Here is a 20,751-nt window from a genome sequence, read left to right on the forward strand (position 1 = left end):
TGGTTTCCTCTCGCTCGCCGACATTACCCACAAGGCGGCGGGCCGCGCAGGCGCATGGCCTTGTGGCGGCGGTGGTCGGGCTCCTCGGGCCGGTCGGTGCTGGACTGGGACCCTCTGCCTGTGGGGCTAACGGCGGCCAGTGAAGGTCCCAGTGAAGGTCGAAGCTTGGCGCCAGGCTCTGTCCGAGTTGGGGGCGGACCTGGTCCGTATAGACCAGCGCGGGGACCCTTGCCGCAGCCTCACGTCTGCGGACCGTGGGGGTCCCGTCCAGCGCGTCCCGTCCCCGGTGCCCTCGGCCTGGCGCCCTCTCAGCCGCCACAACGGCAGCTTCTCCCGCAGGAGCACGGGAGGGACCACACTTTGTCTTTCGGTCCAGGCCGTTCCGGGAGTGAGGCCACGTCCTTCTGCGGCACCAAGCACACGTCCTGGGAAGCTGGACTCGGGCTTCCGCGTGGTGTTTACCGAGGGCTGTGATTGAGGTCGGAAAGGGCCGACTGACGGGCACCTGGGCGGAAGGGCCCGGGGTGGAGAGTTTGTAAGCCCCGGCTCTGTTTCCCGACATCCGCACCCTCTGCGCTCCTGCCCGGCCTCTCGGTCCAGGTTCCAAACTCCCGGCCGAGGGGTGTCCTGCTCAGTCTGCCGCAGCGTCGTCACCCCAACGGTCTTGAGACTCCGCTTTTCATACGCAGCAATCGGAACAGCAGCGCAGGCAAGTCAGTCCCAGCCAGCCCCGCCACCACAGAGATTTCCTAGGAGCCGGCGCTGGAGCANGCGGAAGGGCCCGGGGTGGAGAGTTTGTATGCCCCGGCTCTGTTTTCCGACATCCGCACCCTCTGCGCTCCTGCCGGGCCTCTCGGTCCAGGTTCCAAACTCCCGGCCGAGGGGTGTCCTGCTCAGTCTGCCGCAGCGTCGTCACCCCAACGGTCTTGAGACTCCGCTTTTCATACGCAGCAATCGGAACAGCAGCGCAGGCAAGTCAGTCCCAGCCAGCCCCGCCACCACAGAGATTTCCTAGGAGCCGGCGCTGGAGCAACCCGACACGACCAGGGGCGGGAAGGCAGGGCTTTTCTGCCCCGCACCTGCTGTTATTCTGGCCCTGCCTTTGACCTGAGCCCAGGTGGCCTCTGTGCGTATAAAATTAGTTCATGCCTTCATGGAAGAGCTCCTGCTGTAGTTCCTAAGAGGTCTGCGTGTTTAAGGTGGCATTCCAAACTGGATGTACAGGGCCCAGGGCCTGACATTTACGGGAACATTTCCTTCCAGGCTACAACTGGCACTGCAGGCAGACCAGAGCCCGGGCCCTGCAGGCCAGTCCCAGGACCTGCCCTGAGGTACTACTGTCTGGGAGGACAGCCTCGGAGGAGACGGGCCTGACCCTGGAGCTGGCTGGGCTGAGGATAGGCTGGCCTGCGGGGGTGCCCCACACCCCCATCCAGAGCCAGGACAGTTGCCCACCACCTTCTGTCTAGGCAGACACTGAGTCCTGGTTAAAGAGACTTTATTTTGCCGTTCATTCCATCTACTGGGAGCACTGGATGAGATGACGGGACAGCACAGAAGCAGAGAAGCTGGAGACAAGCCCCCACCCCTCCCCTGGGGGCCAGGGTCGCACTAGAGGGCTCTGGGGAGGCCCCCAGGGCAGAGGGAGCCCATTCCCAGGCTGGGGCTTCTGTCAGAGAGGATGCTCAGGTCTGCCCTGTGCTGGCGGCCCGGCCATAGGGGGATAGAAGTCAGAGACAGGACCGACTTGGGGACGGGGCGGGCCAAGGGGCTGAGCCAGCAGGGGAGGACAGGGAGAGCAGGAGAGCAGGAGGGGGAGATGTGCTAGTCAGAAAGGTGGTGCTGTCGGAGCGTAGTGTTACTCTGGGTGGCAAGTTGGCCCGGGGTCAGTCGAAGGAGATGAGCTGGGCTTCACTGCCCTGCACCTGCGGCCCCTGCACGGGCGGCTGCTGGGCCAGCTGCGGCTGCTGGGGAGGGCCACCAGAGGGCGCCATCTGGAGGACAGGGCTATTGGTCCTCGCCCAGGCCCCAGCCCCAGCCCCAGCCTCAAGGAGGGCTTCTCCAGAGCCCTCCTCAGCCTTGCTCCTGATAGTCTCCTGTGAGCCCAGCCCAGGACACTGGATGGAGGCCCCCCTCCACCCCCATTGTGGGCTTCATGCCCCAGCAGGGGCCACAACCCAGAGTTCCTGGCCACCTCCACACAGTTGAGTGTTTTAGCCAACTCAGGTCACTGTGTGTGTCCAGGCACTGCCCACTCTTCCCAGGACAGCCCCTGCCAAGGGCCCAGGTCCTCGGGGAGTGCAGGAGAGGCTCACCTGCTGGTACAGGGGCTGCTGCCCTGAGATGTAGGGCTGCTGAGGGGGCTGCAGAGGTGCATCCTGGCTGGGGAGGGTGGTCATGAGGTTCTGCAGAGAATGACGGGAACCCAACCGTGAGAAAGGAGCCCTGTAACCCAGGAGATGTTTCTGACTTGGAACACCAGCCAGGGGAGCCCAGTGGAGCGGGACACGTAGGGACCAGAAGGGCAGGGCCCAACCAGCGCACCCCCACCCCGCCTCTTGCCCAGGGGACGCCCCGTGGTCTCACCCACAGGGTCTCACCTGCATGCTGTAGGGCTGGTAGCCCAGGGACACAGCTGAGCTTGCCATGTAACCCATGGTGCCAGACTGTGGGGCCTGGGAGATGGCCGGGAGGCTCTGCGGGGCCTGGGAGGCCACATTCTGCAGAGGGAAGGAATGTGACGCCGGGCACCTCACAGGGGCCTCGGTGGTGGTAGGCAGTGGTGGTGGGGTGCAGCCTCGACCACCTACCTGATAGCCTTGGGTGGGGGTGGGCTGGTAGGAGGAGTAGGCAGGACTGGCGCTGGGCCCAGCTGGGCCCTGGGGTGCAGCCTGTGTGCCACTGGCTCCTGCCGAGTACATGTAAGCGCTCACCATGCTGGGATCTGGGGAGGAAGAGCAGGCCTGAGACCCTGGGGCCTGGGAGCATGTCCTGTGCTGTGAGTGGACTGAGCTCGAGCCTCACATTCTCACCAAAGGGAAGCGAATGAGGTCGACAGGTGGGACGGGACCCCTGGGGCTGGAAGAGGAAGAAGATGTAAACCCAGCCATGTTCCGACTGCAGAGGACACTGCAGGGGTGGGGACAGTGCTGCCAGTGACTCCTGGAACCAGCACCAGACTTGGGATAACAAATATCCACCTCACTTGGCCTGGGCTGCGGCTGCCAAGACCACTGTCTGAATTCTGGGGCCGGAGAGCCCGAGCCCTGGCCTGGAGGGTGTCGGTGCGTGTGTCAGTGTAGGCAGGGGGACCCAGGGGGGCCCATAGATAGCAAAGGTGGCAACACAGGCACACTTGGGGAGCCTAGTCTGTAAACCTGTCTGCCAAAATAAACGTGAAAACAGTGATGGTCTTCAGGCTTGTCCTGCTGGTCAGCAGGCTGCCTGCCCTTACCTGCTCCGGCCCCGGGCACACTGGGGTAGGGGCTGCCACCGGTGGGGGCTGGCGGGCTCATGTACACGGTGTGCATGGGGGAGCCTTCCACCGAGCCTGCGGGGCTGAAGGTCCCCTGGAAACTTGTGGGGCCGGAGGGCTGGTACAGCACGCCTCCTGCAGGGGGCATGGCTTGGAGCTGGGGACAGAGAGGGCTGTCAGGGTGGCTCCCAGCAGCCACAGGCCCAGCCAGTGGGAGCAGGGTGAGCGGGACGCATGCCTGGGCGTAGGGCAGGGAGAAGGCGGGCATCTGGGCTCGCATCTGGATGGTCTGCTTCTGCTGCTCCAGGCGCAGCTGCCGCTCCTTCTCCTGCTCCTGCAGGCGCTGGATGGCCAGCTGCCTCTGCACCTCCAGGTACTCCTACAGGCCACAGGGCGGCGGTCAGCGCCAGCCCGTCCCAGCACCCCGCCGCCCGCCAGCTCGCCGCCGCTGCACCTGCTTCTTCTGTCGCATGATCTCCAGCTTCTGGGCCAGCTGGATCTGGCGCTGGCGCTCTGCCTCCTCGGCTGCCCGGCGCAGTTTCTCCCGGTGCTCCTCCCGCAAGGCGTTCAGCGCCCCCCGGGCATCGCGGATCTGCGCCAGCTTGTCCTGCAGCCCCTCATAGTACACTGCGGGGGCAGAGCGGGGCCCTTGGCATTGCACAGACACTCAGGGTGCCTGCCTCTGCTCGGCTTGTTGACAGGGCGTGGCTGGCGTTGGGGCTGGGGGACTCTCCCTTCACCTGACTGTCCAGCGCTTGGTGGGACATTTCCCATCGCTGGGACCACCTGCCCACCACACCACCACCTCCAGCCAGTGCGGGAGGCCCTCACACAGTGCTGGCTGGGCTGAGGGCACCCACAGCACCAGGGGGTGCAGCAAGATCAGGACAGAGGGCCGGGCCGGGAGGGACGTACGCCTGCGCTCGTCCAGCTGGTTGAGCAGCTCCAGCAGCTGGGGGTGCATGCCGTTGATGGACTGGAAGAGGGACAGCACAGCTGAGTCGTTGGTGATGCTGCGGCCGCGCACGTGGTTGCTCTTCATGCGGTTGACAAAGGTGCTGACGGCGTTCTGCAGGGCCTTCAGGAGCTGTGCGTGGCTCTCCTCCCACTCCCCGTTCTGGACCTGCTGCTGGGGACGCGTGGTGTCAGGTGGGCCCACAGCACCAGCCCTGACCCTGGCGCTCTGTGGGTGCAGCCAACACCATGGGCTGCTGTTCCATGGGGTGGCGGGGGGGAACGCCCCACCTGGGGCCCCCAGAAATCCAGGCCCAGGGAGGCTGCAGGCCTGCCCTGGTGGCGACACTGGCCCTGTCTGCTTCTTTAAGATTCTATTTGTTTTTAGAGAGGGGAAAGGAGGGAGAAAGAGAGGGAGAGCAACACTAACATGGGAGAGACACTGATCAGTTGTTCCTCGCACACCACCAGCCAGGGACCAGGCCCGCGACCTAGGAAGTGAACCAGGCCCAGGAAGTGACCCAGGCCCCCTGACCAGGAAGTGAACTGGTGGCCTTTCCATTTGGGGCCCAGCCCACAGAGCCCCACTGGCCAGGGTGGCCCTGGCCTCTTGCTGCCATGGCCAGCAAAACCCGGGAGCCTCAGGACAGACCGAGCCGGTGGCCCTGGGCATGCGTAGTCTGTCCAGGGCAGACAGTGAGTGGCTGAGTCCACCTCTGGGCAGTTGCTGTACAGGCACCTGCCTGGGGCCTGGCACTCTGCTCCGTAGGCTGCTTCTCTGGCTGAGACAGGCGCTTACCTCACTGAAGGGGCCACTGGAGGAAGGTACAGGCTGAGGGTCTGTCTCCGGGAGGGGAGCCTGGAAGAGACCAGAGGGTGAGTCGGGCTGGCCTGTCCTCATGCCCCCCACCCCCAGGGCACGCCATGGACCAGAAGCACAGGGAGCAGCCCCTCACCTCCACCATGTTTGCAGGGGCTGCGTGCCCTTCCCCCGGGTGGGTGGCTGGTTCTGCCAGGGGCACGGGTGCAGACGGCGTGGGGCTCTTCCGCGCCTCTTCCTGCTTCTTCTCCCAGTAGTTCCGGTTGAGGTACCGTGCGAGCTGTGTGGGTGATGAGAGGTCATCCCAAGGACCAGGGGGCAGCAAAGAGAAGCACCATGTGCAAAGAACTCACCTCGGGGTCCATGTCCTCGGCCAGCGGTGCCGACGAGTTCTGGGGAGACATGGAGGCTGAGGAGTCACAGGCCACACACCCCAGCTCCTCCCAGCTGTCGCTCAGGAGGCTGATGGCATGGCCGTGGCTGGGGACCCTGGAGTCTGGCCAGGGTTGGCTTGAGTGGGGCCCTTGGAACTCCACAATTATTGACAAGGTGCAAGGGGCCACCAGCCCACCCTCCTATCTGCTGTGCAGAGGGTCCCCAATAGGCAGGGGGCAGGGCTGTTCTCTCCCCCTGGGCACAGCTGCCCCCACCCGCAGTCAGATGGGCTGGGTGACTCCCGAGAAAGTAAATGCTGTCATGGCCACGGGCTGAGGCCAGAAAGGGGCAGCCGCCCTTGGCCCCAGGGCTGTGAAGGCCAGGGCTCTCACTGGTGGGGTCCCCAGGCTTTCCGGTGTCCCTGCCCCACAGGGGACCCCTGCCTGGGGAGCCGAGAGCTAGTAGGCAGTGGCGAGGCCGGGCGCCATGGCGCAGTCCTTCCTGGGGCGGCCTCCCGCAGGAGCAGGCCTGGCCAGTGCCTCTGGGCCACGGGGGACTCACCACGGGTGAGGAGTACAGGCTGCTGGCGGGGGGCGCCGACGAGGTCACAGGCGTGGGCTCCGCCTTGGGGTACGCGGTGTACGTGGACTTCTGTCTCTGCGGGGGACCGGGAAGCGTGTCTCACAGGCGGCACGTGGCACTGTGGGCAGAGTGGCCCCACGCCCACCCCAACACCCAGGGTGCTCCTCAGCGCCCACAGACGCAGTGACACCTTAGGTCTCCCTGCCGCCTCACTCACCATCCTCTCCTTCTCCTCCGCCTCTGACTGTGACAGGGCCAGCGCCAGCTGCAGCTCCTCCTCCTCCTGCAGGGCCGTCTCATCCCGCTTGGGGGGCAGCTGCAGGTAGGTGGGCTGGGTCAGCAGGGCCCGGGGAGAGGCGCCGGGGGAGAGGCATCAGGGGAGCGGCCCGTGGCCAGGCATTACCTGGGACTGCTGCGACAGGGGGCTGGTCAGGTACTCCGCAGGCAGCTCTGTCGTGGAGGGGGCCTTGCCTTCCGCTTTCCTGGAGAAACAGGACCCTGGAGTAGGAGCACGGCGCCCCGGCCCCCACAGGCCTCCCAGGTGCTGCCTGGGGCTTCCCTCCATCATGACCAGGGGTGTCGGCAGTGGCTCCCCAGGCCGCACTCGGGAAGGAGAAAGCCCTCCGACTAGCGGGGCGCTGGGCTGAGGGACACCAGGCATCTCCTGGCCTGAACCATGGCCTGGTCTGCCGGGAGCAAGGTTCACATACATGCCTGGCTGGGCTGCGGCCGTCCACAGAAAGGGGACATCCTGCTGCAGGGACCGGGACATCGCCCAGAGGGGTTGGCCCCCACTACTGCTACCAGGACAGACGGAGACAGTACAAGCCTCTGTGCCCGCCCCAGGGGTCCCGCCAGCAGCGCAGACCCTGACCCTGACGCTGACCGAGGGTCCTGCTGCAAGGGGCCAGACACCTCCTGGGACAGGCCGGACAGGGACTCACTTGTTGAGCTGCTCATAGCAGGGCTCGCACACGCGCACCTCCTTCTCGATGCCGAACTTGGGGATGGTGGAGGACCGGGAGGAGCACTTGCCGCAGAATATCTGGCCGCAGGCCCGGCAGTGGTGCTGTGACAGGGCGGGGGCGCGCTGAGTGGCGGGCCCGCGGCCCCTCGCCCCCGCCGGCCCAGCACTCCCCTCCAGAGCAGTCAGGCCGGCCTCGCAGGCCCTGCGGAGCGGGCACCGGCCCGGACGTTGCTGCGGCCCCCACACTGGGGACAGGAGCTCACACTGAAAGGAAGGGCTCACAGAAGACGATGTGAGCCGTGCTGGGCAGGGCCCAGTGCCTGTGCTGACGCTCGTTGCAGCCCAGCCCGTGGTGGGAGATGCACGTGGGCTGAAGGTTTGGGCCCGACCAGCAGAGGCAGTGTGACCGGAGCCCTGACCCGAGCCTGGGTGCTCCCAGCCTGGGGGGCGTCACCTGTACCCGACAGCGCTGACCACAGACACCAAACCCTTGGTGGCCACAGCCACGACGAGGCTGGGGCTGGATTCCCTCCCTGTGCCCAGAGCACAGCCAAAGGGCAGGGACCACGTGTGGCTGTGGCGGCGGTGAGTGGCAGGTCTCTCGCTACCCACGGGCACACTCACCTTGCGGGTTACCACCCCGAACTGCACCCTGCACCGGTGGCACTCCTCGGCATCCACCCAGTCGGGGGCCTGAAAGACAGCAGAGTCAGGGCCCCTCAGTCCTGCCCCGGCCCCGCTCCCCACCCCTCACAGAGGCCAGGCCCAGGCACCGTACACACCGCAGAGGCACCCCCGCCCCAGAACTTGTCTTTCTCAGGCTCAAGCGCAAGACGCCGCAGCCTCAGAGGCAGGTCAGTGCTCCTTTAACCCATGAGCCCATGAGGCAAAGGGCACCTTGGACTGTGCTCCTGCCTCCACCTCTTGCTCTGCTCAGCCACACCGGACGTCCCCTTCGTGAGGTGACCAGCAGCTCGCCTGAGGCCCGGCTCCCTCTAGCTTCCCCAGAGCAGCCCCACCCCCACCCGGGCACCACTCACTCTCTCCGCAGCAAACATGGCGTCGCTCTCCTTGAACTCCGGGAAGACGTGCCCTGGGAAGAGGAGGCTGCAGTGGCTTCGAGGCCGCCTGGGGTGCAAGGCCCCCACAGCCACACCCAGCCCTGCCCGTCTGGCCTGACACCTTCAGGTCTCAGCACCTGCAGACGCCCAGCAGGCACAGCAGGCAGGCCACCCTTCACCCAGGTGGCTCCCCATGGGCGCAGTGGAGCCAGGCCTTGGTGCTACCACACCTGGGCTACACAGGTCTCCCCCAGGTCTCCTGTCTGGCTCCGGGCCAAGTGCTCTCAGAGTCGGGGTCCCCAGACTCTGTGCAGACACAGACCCCTGGGGACCCCTACACATTTCGGACACTCTTTCCCGGGACAGCGAACGTGAGCCCGCAACCAGTCCCCTGTGCACTGACCAGGGCTTGAGGGCCACGGATGTGGGCGGGGCCCTCATCACACCTCTCCTCCTGCCCACCCCACAGCCAGCAGACTCGGCCCTGCTCGCACCGTGCTCATGGGCTGACCCCAGGTGTGGCACTGGGGTGCCCGCCCCCCAGCCCGGTCCTGCCTGCTGCAGACAGTGCCCCAGGCCCAACTCACCCTCCACCTTCATGATCTGGTAGGTGTCCTGGACCACCTTGTACTTGGGCTCGTTCCGGAAGGCGTGCGCCCAGGCCTGGATCAGGTGCAGGACCTTGTTCCGGACGCTGGCCTCCAACTGCCTCTGCGGCGGGGAGGGGAGCCGTGAGCGGCCTCAGGGGCAGCGCCAGGGCTTCGCAGCCTGACAAGTGGCTGGTGAGAAGCAGCTACTCTGGGAGGAAGTGAGGTGTGTCCCCTGGGCGGGGCACAGGGGCCTCCTACCACTCTCCCCAGGCCCAGCCCTCCTCCAGGCCCTGAGTGGGGCCTCCCTGTAACCCCGGGAGAAGCCAGGGCCCCCAAGGCAAAAGCTCTCCAGGCCATGCTCTGGGAATAACCAGCATCTCTCTCCGCCCACCTGGGAGCCCCTCAGTCTGCACCCACTGTGGCCCTGCCTGACACCGGCCCCCTGGGCCCAGTCACAGCTGCTCCAGGGACGTCCCCACATACAGAGCTGCCATTTCCACCAGCTCAGAGCACGGCCAGTCACCCTCAGAGAGCCCGTGGGGTGCCCTCCGCATGCGACACGCAGGAGGACGGCGGGACAGGGAAGCTGCTTCACGGAGACACCAGGCCTGCTCAGCACAGAGGGCTCCTGGGTCTTCCCTGCAACCTGTGCCCAGTCAGCGGGCCCCTTCTGTCTCGAGGGGGCTGACTGCCAGGGACTGTGTGGGGTGGGCGAGGCCACCTGCCCACGTAGGAGGAAGGTAGCTTCTGACCCTCCCACTGTTCCCGACGGGCCAGAGCAGGGCTGGCCAAAGTCACAGCAGGCCTCGGAGCGGCTGCCTGTCAGCTCAGGTTCCAGGTGGGCTCTTGGCCCCGTGTGCTCACAGGCGACAGGACCAGGACACTGTGGCCTGGCCCACTGGAGGCAGCGAGACGGTGCCCGGGGCTTCAGCACTCCCGGGCCACCCAGGCAGCCTCACATCCGGGGGCACCCTTTCTCCTCAAAGAACGGCTACTCCACCCAGCTCTGCATCACACGACCCCCAGTGTTACTGCCCCCGCCACAATCCCTGCAGGGGGCAGAGCAAGCCTAGGAGGCCACAGGCAGGTGCCCCTCAGGACAATATCTTGGGCTCGGAAGGATTTTTGCTTTTCAGTCTGAGAAGGGCATAAAGCCCAATCCCCAGCGCCTCCCCAGCTCTCCCTCCATAAACAGGTCGGGCTTTCTGCCGTTCTCGCCCTCCCAGCTGCCCCTGGAAGCCCCCAGGGCTCTGCTCACGCACAGGGCTCCTTCTGCTACCTTCCCCATCACTCAGGGAGCGTGCCCTGCCTTTCAAGGCTTGGCTCCCAGCCCTGCGCCCGGGAAGCCTTCCTGCTCCCTGGAGGAAGAGAGGGGCTCCTGTGCACAGATGTCACCAGGCTGGGACTGGCATGGCACAGGGACTGCCAGTGCTCAGTTCTGGCCTCCGCCACACCTGGCACCGTGCCTGGCACCGCGCCTGGCACCGCATTCCTGCTGCAGGTGCCAGTGAAGACCCAGGAGAGCAAAGGCTTGGCGGCGGCGGCACCCCCCTCGCCTTCTGGGTCCACCGCTCCCGGTGGCGCACGCACCTTCAGCAGCTCCTTCAGCTCCTCCATGGTCTGCTTGTTGGCCACCTCGTCATGGACCGTCTGGCCACAGTTCTTCACCACGGACTCCATAACCTGCAGATGCCAAGGTGGGGAAGGGGTGGGCTGCTGGTCAGGGCAGGGACCCCTCTGGACCCCACGGCAGCCTGAGGCAGGCAGCTGCCAGCACTGCCCAAGCTTCTCCTGACTCCATCTGTCATCACCAAGGACAGAGACCAGAGTCATGCTCCCACCTTGAGTGTCAATCTCAGGGGGAGCCGCGGAGGCCCAGCTCCCGCCCCAGCTCTGTCAGGGCCGCTCATGTCCACTCTCATGCTTGGTGCCCACACTGTTGGCTGTGTGCAGGTGAGTGGACAAGGTTGCAGGCCCCTGGGGAGGGGGGCCCTTGAGAGGGTGGGGCTGCAGGGCTCTAGTCACCTCCAGGGCGTACAAGGCCACGTGGGGGTTCTTGTCGTTGACCTTCTTCTTGATGGAACTCACGGCGTACTTTGCCCTGAAAAGAAAGGGTGTTGGTAGGAGCAGAGACAGGAAAAAAGAAAACAGCCTCAGGAACCAAGATGAGGCCAAGCTGCCATCTGGCCCCAAGCTGCACAGAGAGCTCCCTTTGTCGGTCCCCAGCTCTCAAGAACCCCAGCTTGCAGACCACACAGCTGTCCCAGGCCCCAAAGGGTCACTGGGCACAAGTGTCCCCCTCACTTACTGCGTGTCCCCCTGGCGGATCAGGTCGCAGATCTGCAAGATGGACTCCCAGTCGGTCTCCAGCAGAAGCTGGCTGGTCGCTTTGTCTAAAGCAAAAACGTGTCACTGTGGGAGCTCACCCTGCTGATTCCATAGGGAGCCCCCAGCTCAGCAACAGAAGGAGGAGCCACCTCCTTCGCATTTTAACATTTGGATTCAGGGGAAGCCAGGGAGGACCCTCCTGATGCAGCGGGAACAACTGACTGACTGACCACAGTCCTGACCCAACAGGCGAACAGAGTGGAAGCAACTACAGCGAAAGCCTGTTGCCCGCCAGATGCGCTCCCACAGGCCCTCTGGGAACTTGCTCCTCACACGGCCTTAGGCCTTACTGGCCAAGGCTGTTTCCCAGCTCACCCCCTCCCTGCAGGTCACTGCCCCGAGCCACACAGCCTGCTGGGGATGCCAGGGTTCCGAGCTGTGCTGGCCGCTCCTCAACAGAATCTGCCACCTCGTCCCTTGGAGGCCCTGCTTTTCAGAAGTTTGGCCCAGCTGCTGTGATTTTCTCTGGGACAAGGCTTCTGAGATGCAGCATGGGCCCCTGTCCTCCGTCTCAAGTGTCCTGTGTGCCACAAAGGGCTGCCCTCCCAACACCTGGCTCTCCCTCACGGCTGCCTCGGATGGACAGGCTCCGTGGTGTGGAGGCCCCAGCCCTGCAGGTGCAGACCTCCCTACACACCACGAACAACCCCAGAGGCCAGTGTGCCGCCAGTGATGGCTTGGAAGTGACTTCTGGATCCACCCCAGAAAGGCTGAATCACCCCTTGTGGCTGAGTCCCTCGGCCCCGCACCTCCCAAGAGCAAGAAGGACGTCTCATCTGAAGTCTCCTCCCAAAACACACTCAAGGAAAAACGAGGGTGGACTGGAGTAGCCAGAGCGTCTGTCTGAGATGACTCCCACTGCTTCTCTGAAGGTAGGGGCACGTGCCCAGAAATATCCCTTTTCCTTCCTAAAATCTGCGACCCCCAGGAGGCTCAGAAAGGATCAGCCTTAGACTCTGACAGATGGAGGAAACGCCTTCCTGAACCACTGGGCGCTTCCCCAAGCAGGTGGGGAGGCACGATGTTGGTCTGGTCCTCAGGGAAGCAGTCCTCAAAAGCGCGTGACAGGTCCCAGGGAGTTGCCTCAAGCCCCAAACCCCGGGCAACCTAGGCGGGTTTCTTTTGGGGGGGGGCCTTCAAAAGGTTTTACTATTCGATCGAGTCACCCATCTTCGTGACTCAGGACTTTGGGTCCGCTAGGGCAGACGCCCGTGGTCGGTTCCCGGGGACCTGCGGGCTCCAGGCCCGGCTCATCAGTGAACCCTCACCCGCTCCGGCCAGCGCCCGTGCCCCGCACTGCCGAGACCCGCTCGCGGCGCGCCCACCCAGGGCCGGCGCCGTGCGGCGGACATTCCGCTCCGCTCCGGGACCGCGGGTCGACCGCGAGGGGCGGGAGCTGCGTTACCTAGGAGACGCTCGAAGGTGCCGCTGCCGCGCCCCATGGCGACCCCAGCCAGACCCGACGCCGCGGCCTCCTTCTCTGCGAGGCGGCGCGCCCCCGACTTCCGCTTCCGCCTTCCCCACGGTCACGCGCACGCCCGGTCCAACTTGGAACCCCTGGGAGGTGGCTTTCCGCTCGCCTCAGACGCTGTACACCGATTGGGCCTCGCCTGCTGACAGGTGAGAGTCAAAGACCAATGAGCATCTCGGGGGCCAGTCCTACCCAATGACAGCGGGGTGGAGGGCGGGCCTTGAGTCTCGCGGGGCGGAGCTACGGGTGCCAAGCGGCGCCAGGCTTTGGGATGTGTCTCCTTTTGGGGGCTACCGGAGTGGGGAAGTCGCTGTTGGTGAAAAGACTGCAGACTATCCTTTAGCGCCGGGCGAGGGGGACTGGAGAGACGGGGGCACCTGGGGGTGGAAGGCCGGGGTGCGATCGTTGGGAACTCCTGGGGTGAACGGGTTGAGGGGATGCGAGCTGCCCCTGGGGCGGTCGGGGGCGGGTCGCCTTGGGGGCTGTGGAGGGGACCTGTGGGCATCCCGGGAGACCCGCGGCGGGATCTGGGCGCCAGCCGCCCTCCTCTGCCCGGCTTGGGGTCCTTGACCGCTGCGCACAGCTGAGCTCTCAGAATGGGAAGGGCGACCTGGGCGATCCTCCCCCGACGCGGCCCACGGTAGGCGTCCCCCTTCCGCGGGGTAGGTGGAAGCGGTACCTCTTTGTTTGCAAAGTGGCTTGGGTTGTCAAGCCGGAACTGGAATCCAGCGGGCCGATGCGTTAGATAAAACCCAGGGGAAGTGAGTGGGGTGTCACGGGAAGGAGCTGGCCCCTGTGCTGGTCCCGCAGCTGCGGTGGAGGAGGGTGCATGGCAGGGGATTCGAGCCCTGCTTCACACACTGTTTAGTTCCCTGTCGCTGGTCGCCCCACAGGCGGGCGTTGGTCCTCTGCCACAGCCCGCGGGAGTGGTAGGGTCCAGAACTTCGGGGAGCCCCGCTTTGTTTTGGGTTCTGCTTTGGGGCCTAAGACCTTGAGGAAGGGCCTGTGAGGGGTTAGGCCGCAGTGGAAAGGGCACGTTGCTCTTCAGGAGTCCTAATGGCAAAGAGCTCGTGGTGGTCTCTGCCCCATGTGTTTCCGCACAGGTGGGCACCGACCTCACTGACCTCACGGCCCACAGAAAGATCACCATCCGAGAGCTGGGCGGGTGCATGGGCCCCATCTGGCCCAGTTACTATGGAAACTGCCGTTCTCTCCTGGTGAGTTACCCTCTTCCAACTCTTTTAGGGAAGCTTGTCCCAGGTCGGTATTGTTTAGTCCCCAGCCTCACTGTGTATAGGATGGGGTTTGGGTTTCTGGGCGACTGCAAGTTGAGGGGACAGGGCCTCTGCTGCCCCTTCTTTCTGGGGACCCAGCTTGGTCAAGAGCTCGCAGCAGGCTTGCAGAGGGCAGTGCTGGTGACTACTGCAGGTCCCTGCCTGGTGCCCACCCTCTCCCGTTTGGCTGGGGTGTGTTTCTGTTTATACTTGAATCCTACCTGGCAAGGCCTGTGCCCCAAGTTTTGGGGCCCTTCCTGGGAGAACCAGGGGCTGTGTGAGGAGAGTATTCTGTGTGGGCAGCGACAGGTGACACCTGGTGGCTCCTGCACACCTCGTTTCCTCCCACCTCTGCCGTGCCCGGGGTCCTTTTTTTCGGGCCCTTTTGCTTCCCCTGAGCCAGGTCTGTGACGCCCCAGGAGGAGGTTTGTGAGGGCTGCCTCCATCAGGGCGGCCCTAAACTTCCTTCCCTCCTCCCAGTTCGTAGTGGACGCCGCCAACCCCACCCAGCTCTCTGCTTCCTGCGTGCAGCTCCTGGGCCTCCTGTCTGCAGAGCCGCTTGCAAGGGCAGCCGTCTTGGTGGTCTTCAACAAGATGTACGGGTCCACCAGCCGAGGGGGTGCAGAGGTGCCCGCAGATCAGCTCCTTGGAGTGTAGCCAGGAGGGTGGCTCCTTGGGGAGAGGGCAGTGGGGTGGAAGTGGGCCTGTGGGGCCCACTTTGACAAGGTGCCCCCTTTTGCCCAGTGACCTGCCCTGTTACATGTCCGTGGAGGAGATGAAGTCGTTAATCAGGCTCCCAGACATCGTAGCTTGTGCCAAGCAGAACATCACTGTGGCAGAGGTCAGTGCCCGAACTGGCACTGGCTTGACAGGGGTGCTGCGCTGGCTCCAGGACACCCACAGAACCAGCAGGTGACCACCAGGTGGAGAGTGGCTGGACAGCTCCGTGCAGAGGAGGCAGAGGGCAGCCCTGCTTGGCCTCCTGAGGTCTGTTTTCAGGAACTCAGCTGACCCAGCAGAAGCCAAGACGGTGGGCTGCTGTGCTGAGCTGCGGGGACGGGTAAACCAAGGCACCCAGGTTACAAACACTGCCGACAGCTGGTGCTGGAATGAAGACTGTCCAGGGCTGGGGGAGCGGGACCGCGCACCAGAGCTCTGGCTCTCCTGAGCACCCAGAGGAGGCTGGAGGGTGGGGGAGGCTCTCCCCCACCGGTAGCCGGTGCCGGGCTCTCTGGGCCAGGGTCCCGCTCACTGTGTCCTTCCACTTCGGCTGAGGGAGCCTGCAGGACAGCTGCTGACGGGCAAGTGTCCCAGGGCACCCATAACAAATGACCACAAACTGACTTAAAATAACCTTGTTTCTGGTCATGGCTCTGGAGGCCAGAAGTCTGAGATCAAGGTGTTGCAACCAGGGTGTCAGCAGGGTTGGGCCCTGCTCCTGGAGACCCCAAGGTGGGGGGGGACCCGTCCCTGGTCTGTCTCCCAGCTCCAAGTGGCAGTGGTAATTTTGGGGACTGTTGGCTCAGGGTTGGTCGAACGTGCATCTCTGCCTCTGTCTTCACATGGCCTTCTCTTGGGGACACCTGTCGTTAGACTTGGGCTGGCCCCCAATCCAGGGTGCCCTTGAGACCTTTATTACATCGGCAAAGACTGTTTCCAAAAAAAGCCACATTTGCATGTTCTGCTGGTTACAGCTTGGACGGATCTTTTGGGGGCCACTATCCACCTACTCCGTTGGGCCAGGAACGCACTGCCTGAGTGTGGTCGGCAGCGTCAGGCCTCATGGTGCTCCTGGCCCTTTGCGCGCACAGCCTGCACCGAGGCTGGAAGCCCCGTGGCTCGCCCCATGTGGTCGTTCTGCTTTCACCACTGAACAGCCTTCCATGTGGATGGTCCCCACCCAGAGGTGGGGTCCTGGTAGCTTTTGGACACCCCCGACTTCAGGATCTGAGCAAAGCCCAGTTAAAGCATGAAGTGCTGGAAGGGCCTCTCAGCTGTAACTCATCAGTTCCCCAGCTGAGGGGTAAGAACCCCAGCAAAGGGGGGAGTGGGGTGCAAGCTCTGGGGCTGGCCCTGAGGGTGCTGGCAGGCTGGAGGCCCCCATTGACTGTGAACTTCTGAATTGTGTAAACCACGTTCTATGTATGTGAAATGTGAATTAAATCAACAAAATAAAAGCAGCAACTGAAAACTGGAAAAGCCCCTCCTAAGGTGCACTGGGGCCCAACAGGAGGTCTGTCCAGCCTTCGCTGGAGAACAAGCCACGTCTGAAGCGCCAGTTCACTGTGCTGGTGCTCCCCCCGGCAGACCTGCTGTGCAGGGCAAACTGCTGCATCTGGGAGCCGTCTCCAGGGCAAAAGATGCGAACAGGAAAGAAATTCATCAAACTTTAATAGCAGAAAAACAACATAAGCTCAGGTGTTGGAAGCTGTACTTTTGTTTTCTGTGTTTCCAAGGCCTGCCTGCAGAAGTGGTCTGGAAGCAACAACCCCCGTGTCTGCGAGTGCTTCCGGAACCCAGCTTGGGGTTCCCAGGTCAGGGCTGCACCCCCACTGGGAGGGGGAGGGGCAGGGGCCCCTCACAGAATCAGGAGCACCTCGTGTGGGAACACTGTCAATCTGAGACTCAGATCAGTGTCAGAAGACCAGTATCTTCCACTGGCCAAATATCGGGCAACTCATGCTAACCATGAACCCCCAAAAACTGAAAAAAAACTCCCAAAAGACCAACTCAAGGTTTGCTGGGATTTATAGTAAAAATCCCGAGTTCACACACCAACCACTGCAGGTGAACACCACAAGGCCAGGGTGGCCCTCCTCCAAAGATGGCTCCCCACGAAAATGCTTCTGGGGACTCGGCAGTGGCACACCCTGAGCGCTGACCAGCCCTTGCCCAGGGCTCTTTCCTCCTGTACCCTGGCCTGCTCCCTGCCTTGTGTCCCCAGCCGTGCCGCTCTGGGATCCAGGGCAGCCTGTGATGGGCTGGCTCCACCCAGGTCCAGTGTCTACAGTCAGCTGGCCGTTGGGGGCAAGGCGATGGGATTGGCTCCTGTCTGTCTCAGGCTGGACCCCCGTGTTCGGGACAGCGGTGGGGGTGCCGCCAGGCTCCTGGGAATGATGCTGGGTGTGACTGGCTGTCTCATCCAGGCACTGCCCCCCTGACGGGGTCAGGGCAGATGGAGTCCAGTGTGAGACACGGCCTGGAGACAGTCAGGAAAGCAGTGTCCAGGGAGGGAAAAAGGACAGCGGACCCCAGAGCCCCTTCTGCAACTTGGGGGCTGGTGCCCCAGGCTCTGCGTCCTGGGCTCTGTCCAGGGAAAGGACTTCGATCCTGGGCCCCCGCCTGCTCTCTGGACCCGGCGCTGCAGCCCAAGTCTCCCGCCGTCACAGACCCGACTCCGGCCTCTTGGGAGGAGGGCGGGCGGACTGGGCCTCCCGCCACTCCCGCCGCAGCATCTTCATGGCCCTGTAGGCCTGCACTGCCCGCGCTCTCTCCTCCGCCACAATCCGCTGTCGGGCCATCGAGGCGGCCGGAGGCTGGGGCCCACCACCAGGGCTCAGAAGCGTCCCCAGGATCAGTGACTTCTTGCCAGGCTGAGGACCAGAGACACAAGGTGCAGCACAGGTTCAGGGAGAGGGCAGAAGACAGTGGTCTGAGAGCTGGTAAGCCCAGTGAGAATCATGCTCACCAGTGACAGCGAAGTCCCCTCCCCTGCTCACCTGGCCCCCACTCACACTCCTTCTGGGCTTGGCAGTCAGCTCGGGGGGCTGCAGGGCGACCTCACCGAACTTCACCCTGTCTGGAGGGCCGAAGGGGCGTGCCTGAGGCCCGCTGCCCACGCACCACCCCAGTCCCAGCACCTGAGCCACTGTCTGCCCATCCACTGACCAGGAGGGGACAGAGGTGCCACCAGCCCCCCAGCCCCCACCCAGGGCTGTCACCAGTCCCCTCGGGGAGCCACCTTGGAGCAGCTCCTGCTCCAGCCTCTCCGCTGCCTTTTCCTCTTTTTTCCGCCGGACTTTATCCAGTCGCCGCTTCTGGAACCTGGGGAGGAAGGCACTGCCGCTCAGATTCCCAATTCTCCTTTCACTGGGCTCAGGGCGGTGGAGGTCACCCCGCCCCAGGCAGAGCCCAGGTGGCTGCCGCCACCCCACAGCTGTGCACCAGACAGGGCTCTAAACCCAGCCGGCCGACAGCTGTGAGGGAGACGCTGCACCTCCTCTTTACAAACGAGGAGCCAGGGCCCAAGGGGTCGCTGCCGAGGGCTCTCAAGTCTCTGGACAAAAGGGACGTTGGGAACAGAACCCCAGTCCACATCCAGGGAGAGAAGGGGGTAACCGCCAACCAGAAGGGGAGCCCCAGGGCTGCGTGTCAGGCTCACCCAGGCCCCCACCCCGCACCAGTCCCGCTTCCCACGGGGCAGGCGTGTCCCCAGGCAAAAGCCCTCCCAGGGTACAGAGCCTCGCCCAACAGCAGCCAGCCCGGCTGGGCCTCGAGCCCCTTTGATGATTTTCCAGAAAAAGCAATGACAAGGCTAGGCTCTCCGAGAGCAGTGGGTCAGAGCCTCCCTGGGCCTCAGGTGACAAAACACTGTCACTGCAGAAGACACTCGGGGACCCTCAGCCCCCACTCACGCTTTCTTCCGTTCCGACTTCTCCTTGGGAGCCGCCTGCGCCTCAGGCCGCTGGTCCGCCCGGTTCTTGCTGAGGAAGAGCACGTGCTGGGCCTCCTGCTCCATGCGCTGCACGTAGGCCCCGTCGGACTCCCCCTTCCTCTGCTTGAACTTGGGGACTGCGATGTCTGGGTCCACGCCCTGCGCTTCTTTCTCCAGCGTCCTCCTGAAGGCCACCTGGGCTGAGGACAAAGGGAGATGGGGCAGAGGGCTTGAGGGGCAGGAAGGAGGGGGTGACCCCACAGCTGCCCCAGGATGGAAGGCTGGGCTCAAGAGGGAGCAGCCAATCACAGTGGCTGAGGGGCTCTGAGATGCCCATCTTGGGACACCCACAGTGACGGGGTTCACACAGCCCTTGGGGGCGTGTCAAAGTTGTCACTGTAGCTCAGCTGAAACAGAAAATGAACTCAGTGTCCACCAGTAGGTGACCACTGAGTCCCGTGTTCACACAGACTCACTGCCTAGGCGGAGAGGGGCACAGTGGAGCCCCCCAGGGACGTGGACAGACCTGTGCGGTCCCCTGTAAGCAAAAAACCCAGGGCACTAAATGTGCAGACGGTATAGCTTTTCCGTCGCGTGGATTGGAAAACGTGCCGATTTCTCCTGTGGGTATAGGAAAAACACGGAAGGTGGCCGTGGTTTCTCTCAGGAGCAGGGAGGCTGCACCTCACTTCGTACCTTTCACGTCCGTGTGTGAGCGTGTGTCTTAAATGACCGAACCAGGAAAAGGGCTCCTTCAACAACCGCGGCTCCAGTGTGCCATCTTCCCCCAGGCCGGCGCACCTCCTCCCTCCCTGCCCTTCTCCCCTGTATTTCTCGATCCCCTGGGAGCCGCATAACCCCAAAGAAGAGCCTGGGGCTTCAACAGACCTACCAACACCAGTGCTGTAAAACCAGCCCTGCGTTTGAGAAAAAAATCCACGTCTACACAAAATAGAAACGTGCCCGACCGCCTTCCCCAGCGAGCCCTTATGTCATCTCGGGCAGAAGCTGAGGGGTGGGCACCGCCGAGCCCTGGGGAGGGGTGGGAAGGTCAGTTTGTCGGAGTGAGCCTCACTGGTTTCCTCCTTAATTCCCAGACACCACCCACTTCCCTCCACCACTGTCTTTCACTCGCAGGGGCCTCCCCTCTGTTGCACAGTGACCTCTCCTCCAAGTAAATAAATCCGCACCCACCGTCCGCTCTGATGGATCTCCACTGCTCTTGGGGAATCAGTGCGCCCTGCACCAGGCCCAGGGCTCTCGAGGAGCCTCATCACACAGCCCCCAGCAGCTGCTGTGGCCTCGAACCGGCGGGCCTTGGGTCAGTCCTCCCCACGCTCCCGCACCCTCAGGCCACTGACGCGCCATTGGACAGATATCTGGGTAATCAATCTTTATTGCCACCCACATGAGCCCGCGCATTACCCTCTTTCTTTCTCTTCTTGTTACTGACAGGGTTTTTCATTTCCTGGCGACTCTTCATAATCTCTCGGAGCCGGAAAGGGATTTCCTGTTCATCCTGGTTCTTGGGCTTGCAATTCACTTTCTTCTTCTCTTTGCTAAGGAGAAGAACACGGGATGAGACGCGTCCCAAGTCCAGCAGAGTCAGAGGAAGCGGGGCTGGGCCCGGGAAAAGCTCCGCAGGCCACCCTGGCCGCGGAGGGGCACGCAGGCCAAAGCCGCATCCTCGTCTGGAGGCTAGTCCTTGAACTGGGTTCTCGCAGAACGCTCCGAGCGCCTCGGGGGCCGTCGCTCCCTGACCTTGTTCAGGGTGGCAGAGATGGCACCCTGGATGGTGGCAAGTGCCACGCCGGAGACTTCGTCGCGCCTCCGCTCGCCCGCTGACCCTCCTGCACGTTAAAGGCACGGACAGGGCAAGACGAGCGCCCCGGCCGAGGGAGAGACGCGGGCAGACTTAGGGGCAGTGAGACCCACCTGCGCGGCCTGGGCCACGGCGCTGAGCGCTGCTTCCCCTGCGGCTGCTGCCGCCGCCCTTGCGGCCGCCCCAGGCCCGCAGGCCCCGCAGTGGCCGCGGAGACCGCCGATCGGTGTCCGGCTCGCGCCATCTGCACGCGCCGAGGTACCTGGAGAGGCCACTTCCTCCCTTGTGCACAGTCCCGCCCCACCACCGTCACTTCCG

At 63.9% G+C, this 20,751-nt stretch overlaps 3 protein-coding genes across 9 annotated transcripts; 1 reads left to right on the plus strand and 2 right to left on the minus strand.

Annotated features, from left to right (window-relative positions):
• Nucleotides 1-1,481: 1,481 nt before the first annotated feature.
• On the minus strand, nt 1,482-12,740 carry HGS (hepatocyte growth factor-regulated tyrosine kinase substrate). 4 transcript variants are annotated; one of them, XM_037068461.1, is made up of 22 exons: nt 12,618-12,740; nt 11,133-11,217; nt 10,850-10,925; nt 10,415-10,507; nt 8,822-8,945; nt 8,214-8,266; nt 7,798-7,866; nt 7,151-7,275; nt 6,610-6,688; nt 6,424-6,522; nt 6,186-6,281; nt 5,603-5,641; nt 5,386-5,529; nt 5,229-5,288; nt 4,391-4,598; nt 3,930-4,102; nt 3,714-3,854; nt 3,455-3,632; nt 2,811-2,944; nt 2,601-2,720; nt 2,316-2,445; nt 1,482-1,994 (listed from the first exon to the last, which is right to left on the minus strand). In XM_037068461.1, the coding sequence occupies exons 1-22, from the start codon at nt 12,652-12,654 to the stop codon at nt 1,912-1,914; spliced, it is 2,346 nt and encodes a 781-aa protein (XP_036924356.1). In that variant the 5' UTR covers nt 12,655-12,740; the 3' UTR covers nt 1,482-1,911. The 4 variants fall into 4 exon arrangements, with proteins under 4 accessions (XP_036924356.1, XP_036924352.1, XP_036924373.1 ...); XM_037068457.1 differs by having other exon boundaries at nt 4,391-4,601; XM_037068478.1 differs by having other exon boundaries at nt 2,316-2,405; nt 12,618-12,739.
• Nucleotides 12,741-12,811: 71 nt separating this feature from the next.
• On the plus strand, nt 12,812-16,156 carry ARL16 (ARF like GTPase 16). Of its 4 annotated transcripts, XM_037069026.1 has the most exons (5): nt 12,920-13,015; nt 13,265-13,323; nt 13,787-13,900; nt 14,438-14,553; nt 14,702-16,156. In XM_037069026.1, the coding sequence occupies exons 1-5, from the start codon at nt 12,955-12,957 to the stop codon at nt 14,871-14,873; spliced, it is 522 nt and encodes a 173-aa protein (XP_036924921.1). In that variant the 5' UTR covers nt 12,920-12,954; the 3' UTR covers nt 14,874-16,156. The 4 variants fall into 4 exon arrangements, with proteins under 4 accessions (XP_036924938.1, XP_036924921.1, XP_036924933.1 ...); XM_037069043.1 differs by lacking the exons at nt 12,920-13,015; nt 13,265-13,323 and adding an exon at nt 12,812-12,832; XM_037069038.1 differs by lacking the exon at nt 13,265-13,323 and having other exon boundaries at nt 12,926-12,995.
• A 168-nt stretch (nt 16,157-16,324) lies between these two features.
• CCDC137 (coiled-coil domain containing 137) lies at nt 16,325-20,740 on the minus strand. Its single transcript, XM_037068916.1, has 6 exons — nt 20,547-20,740; nt 20,037-20,170; nt 18,592-18,811; nt 17,919-18,001; nt 17,677-17,756; nt 16,325-17,550 (listed from the first exon to the last, which is right to left on the minus strand). Exons 1-6 carry the CDS (start codon nt 20,675-20,677, stop codon nt 17,341-17,343), a joined length of 858 nt encoding a protein of 285 aa, XP_036924811.1. The 5' UTR covers nt 20,678-20,740; the 3' UTR covers nt 16,325-17,340.
• Nucleotides 20,741-20,751: the final 11 nt, after the last annotated feature.

Source organism: Sturnira hondurensis, unplaced genomic scaffold, assembly GCF_014824575.4.
Source record: "Sturnira hondurensis isolate 20B ecotype Veracruz unplaced genomic scaffold, ASM1482457v3 Scaffold0001221, whole genome shotgun sequence".
Taxonomy (NCBI): Eukaryota; Metazoa; Chordata; class Mammalia; order Chiroptera; family Phyllostomidae; genus Sturnira; species Sturnira hondurensis.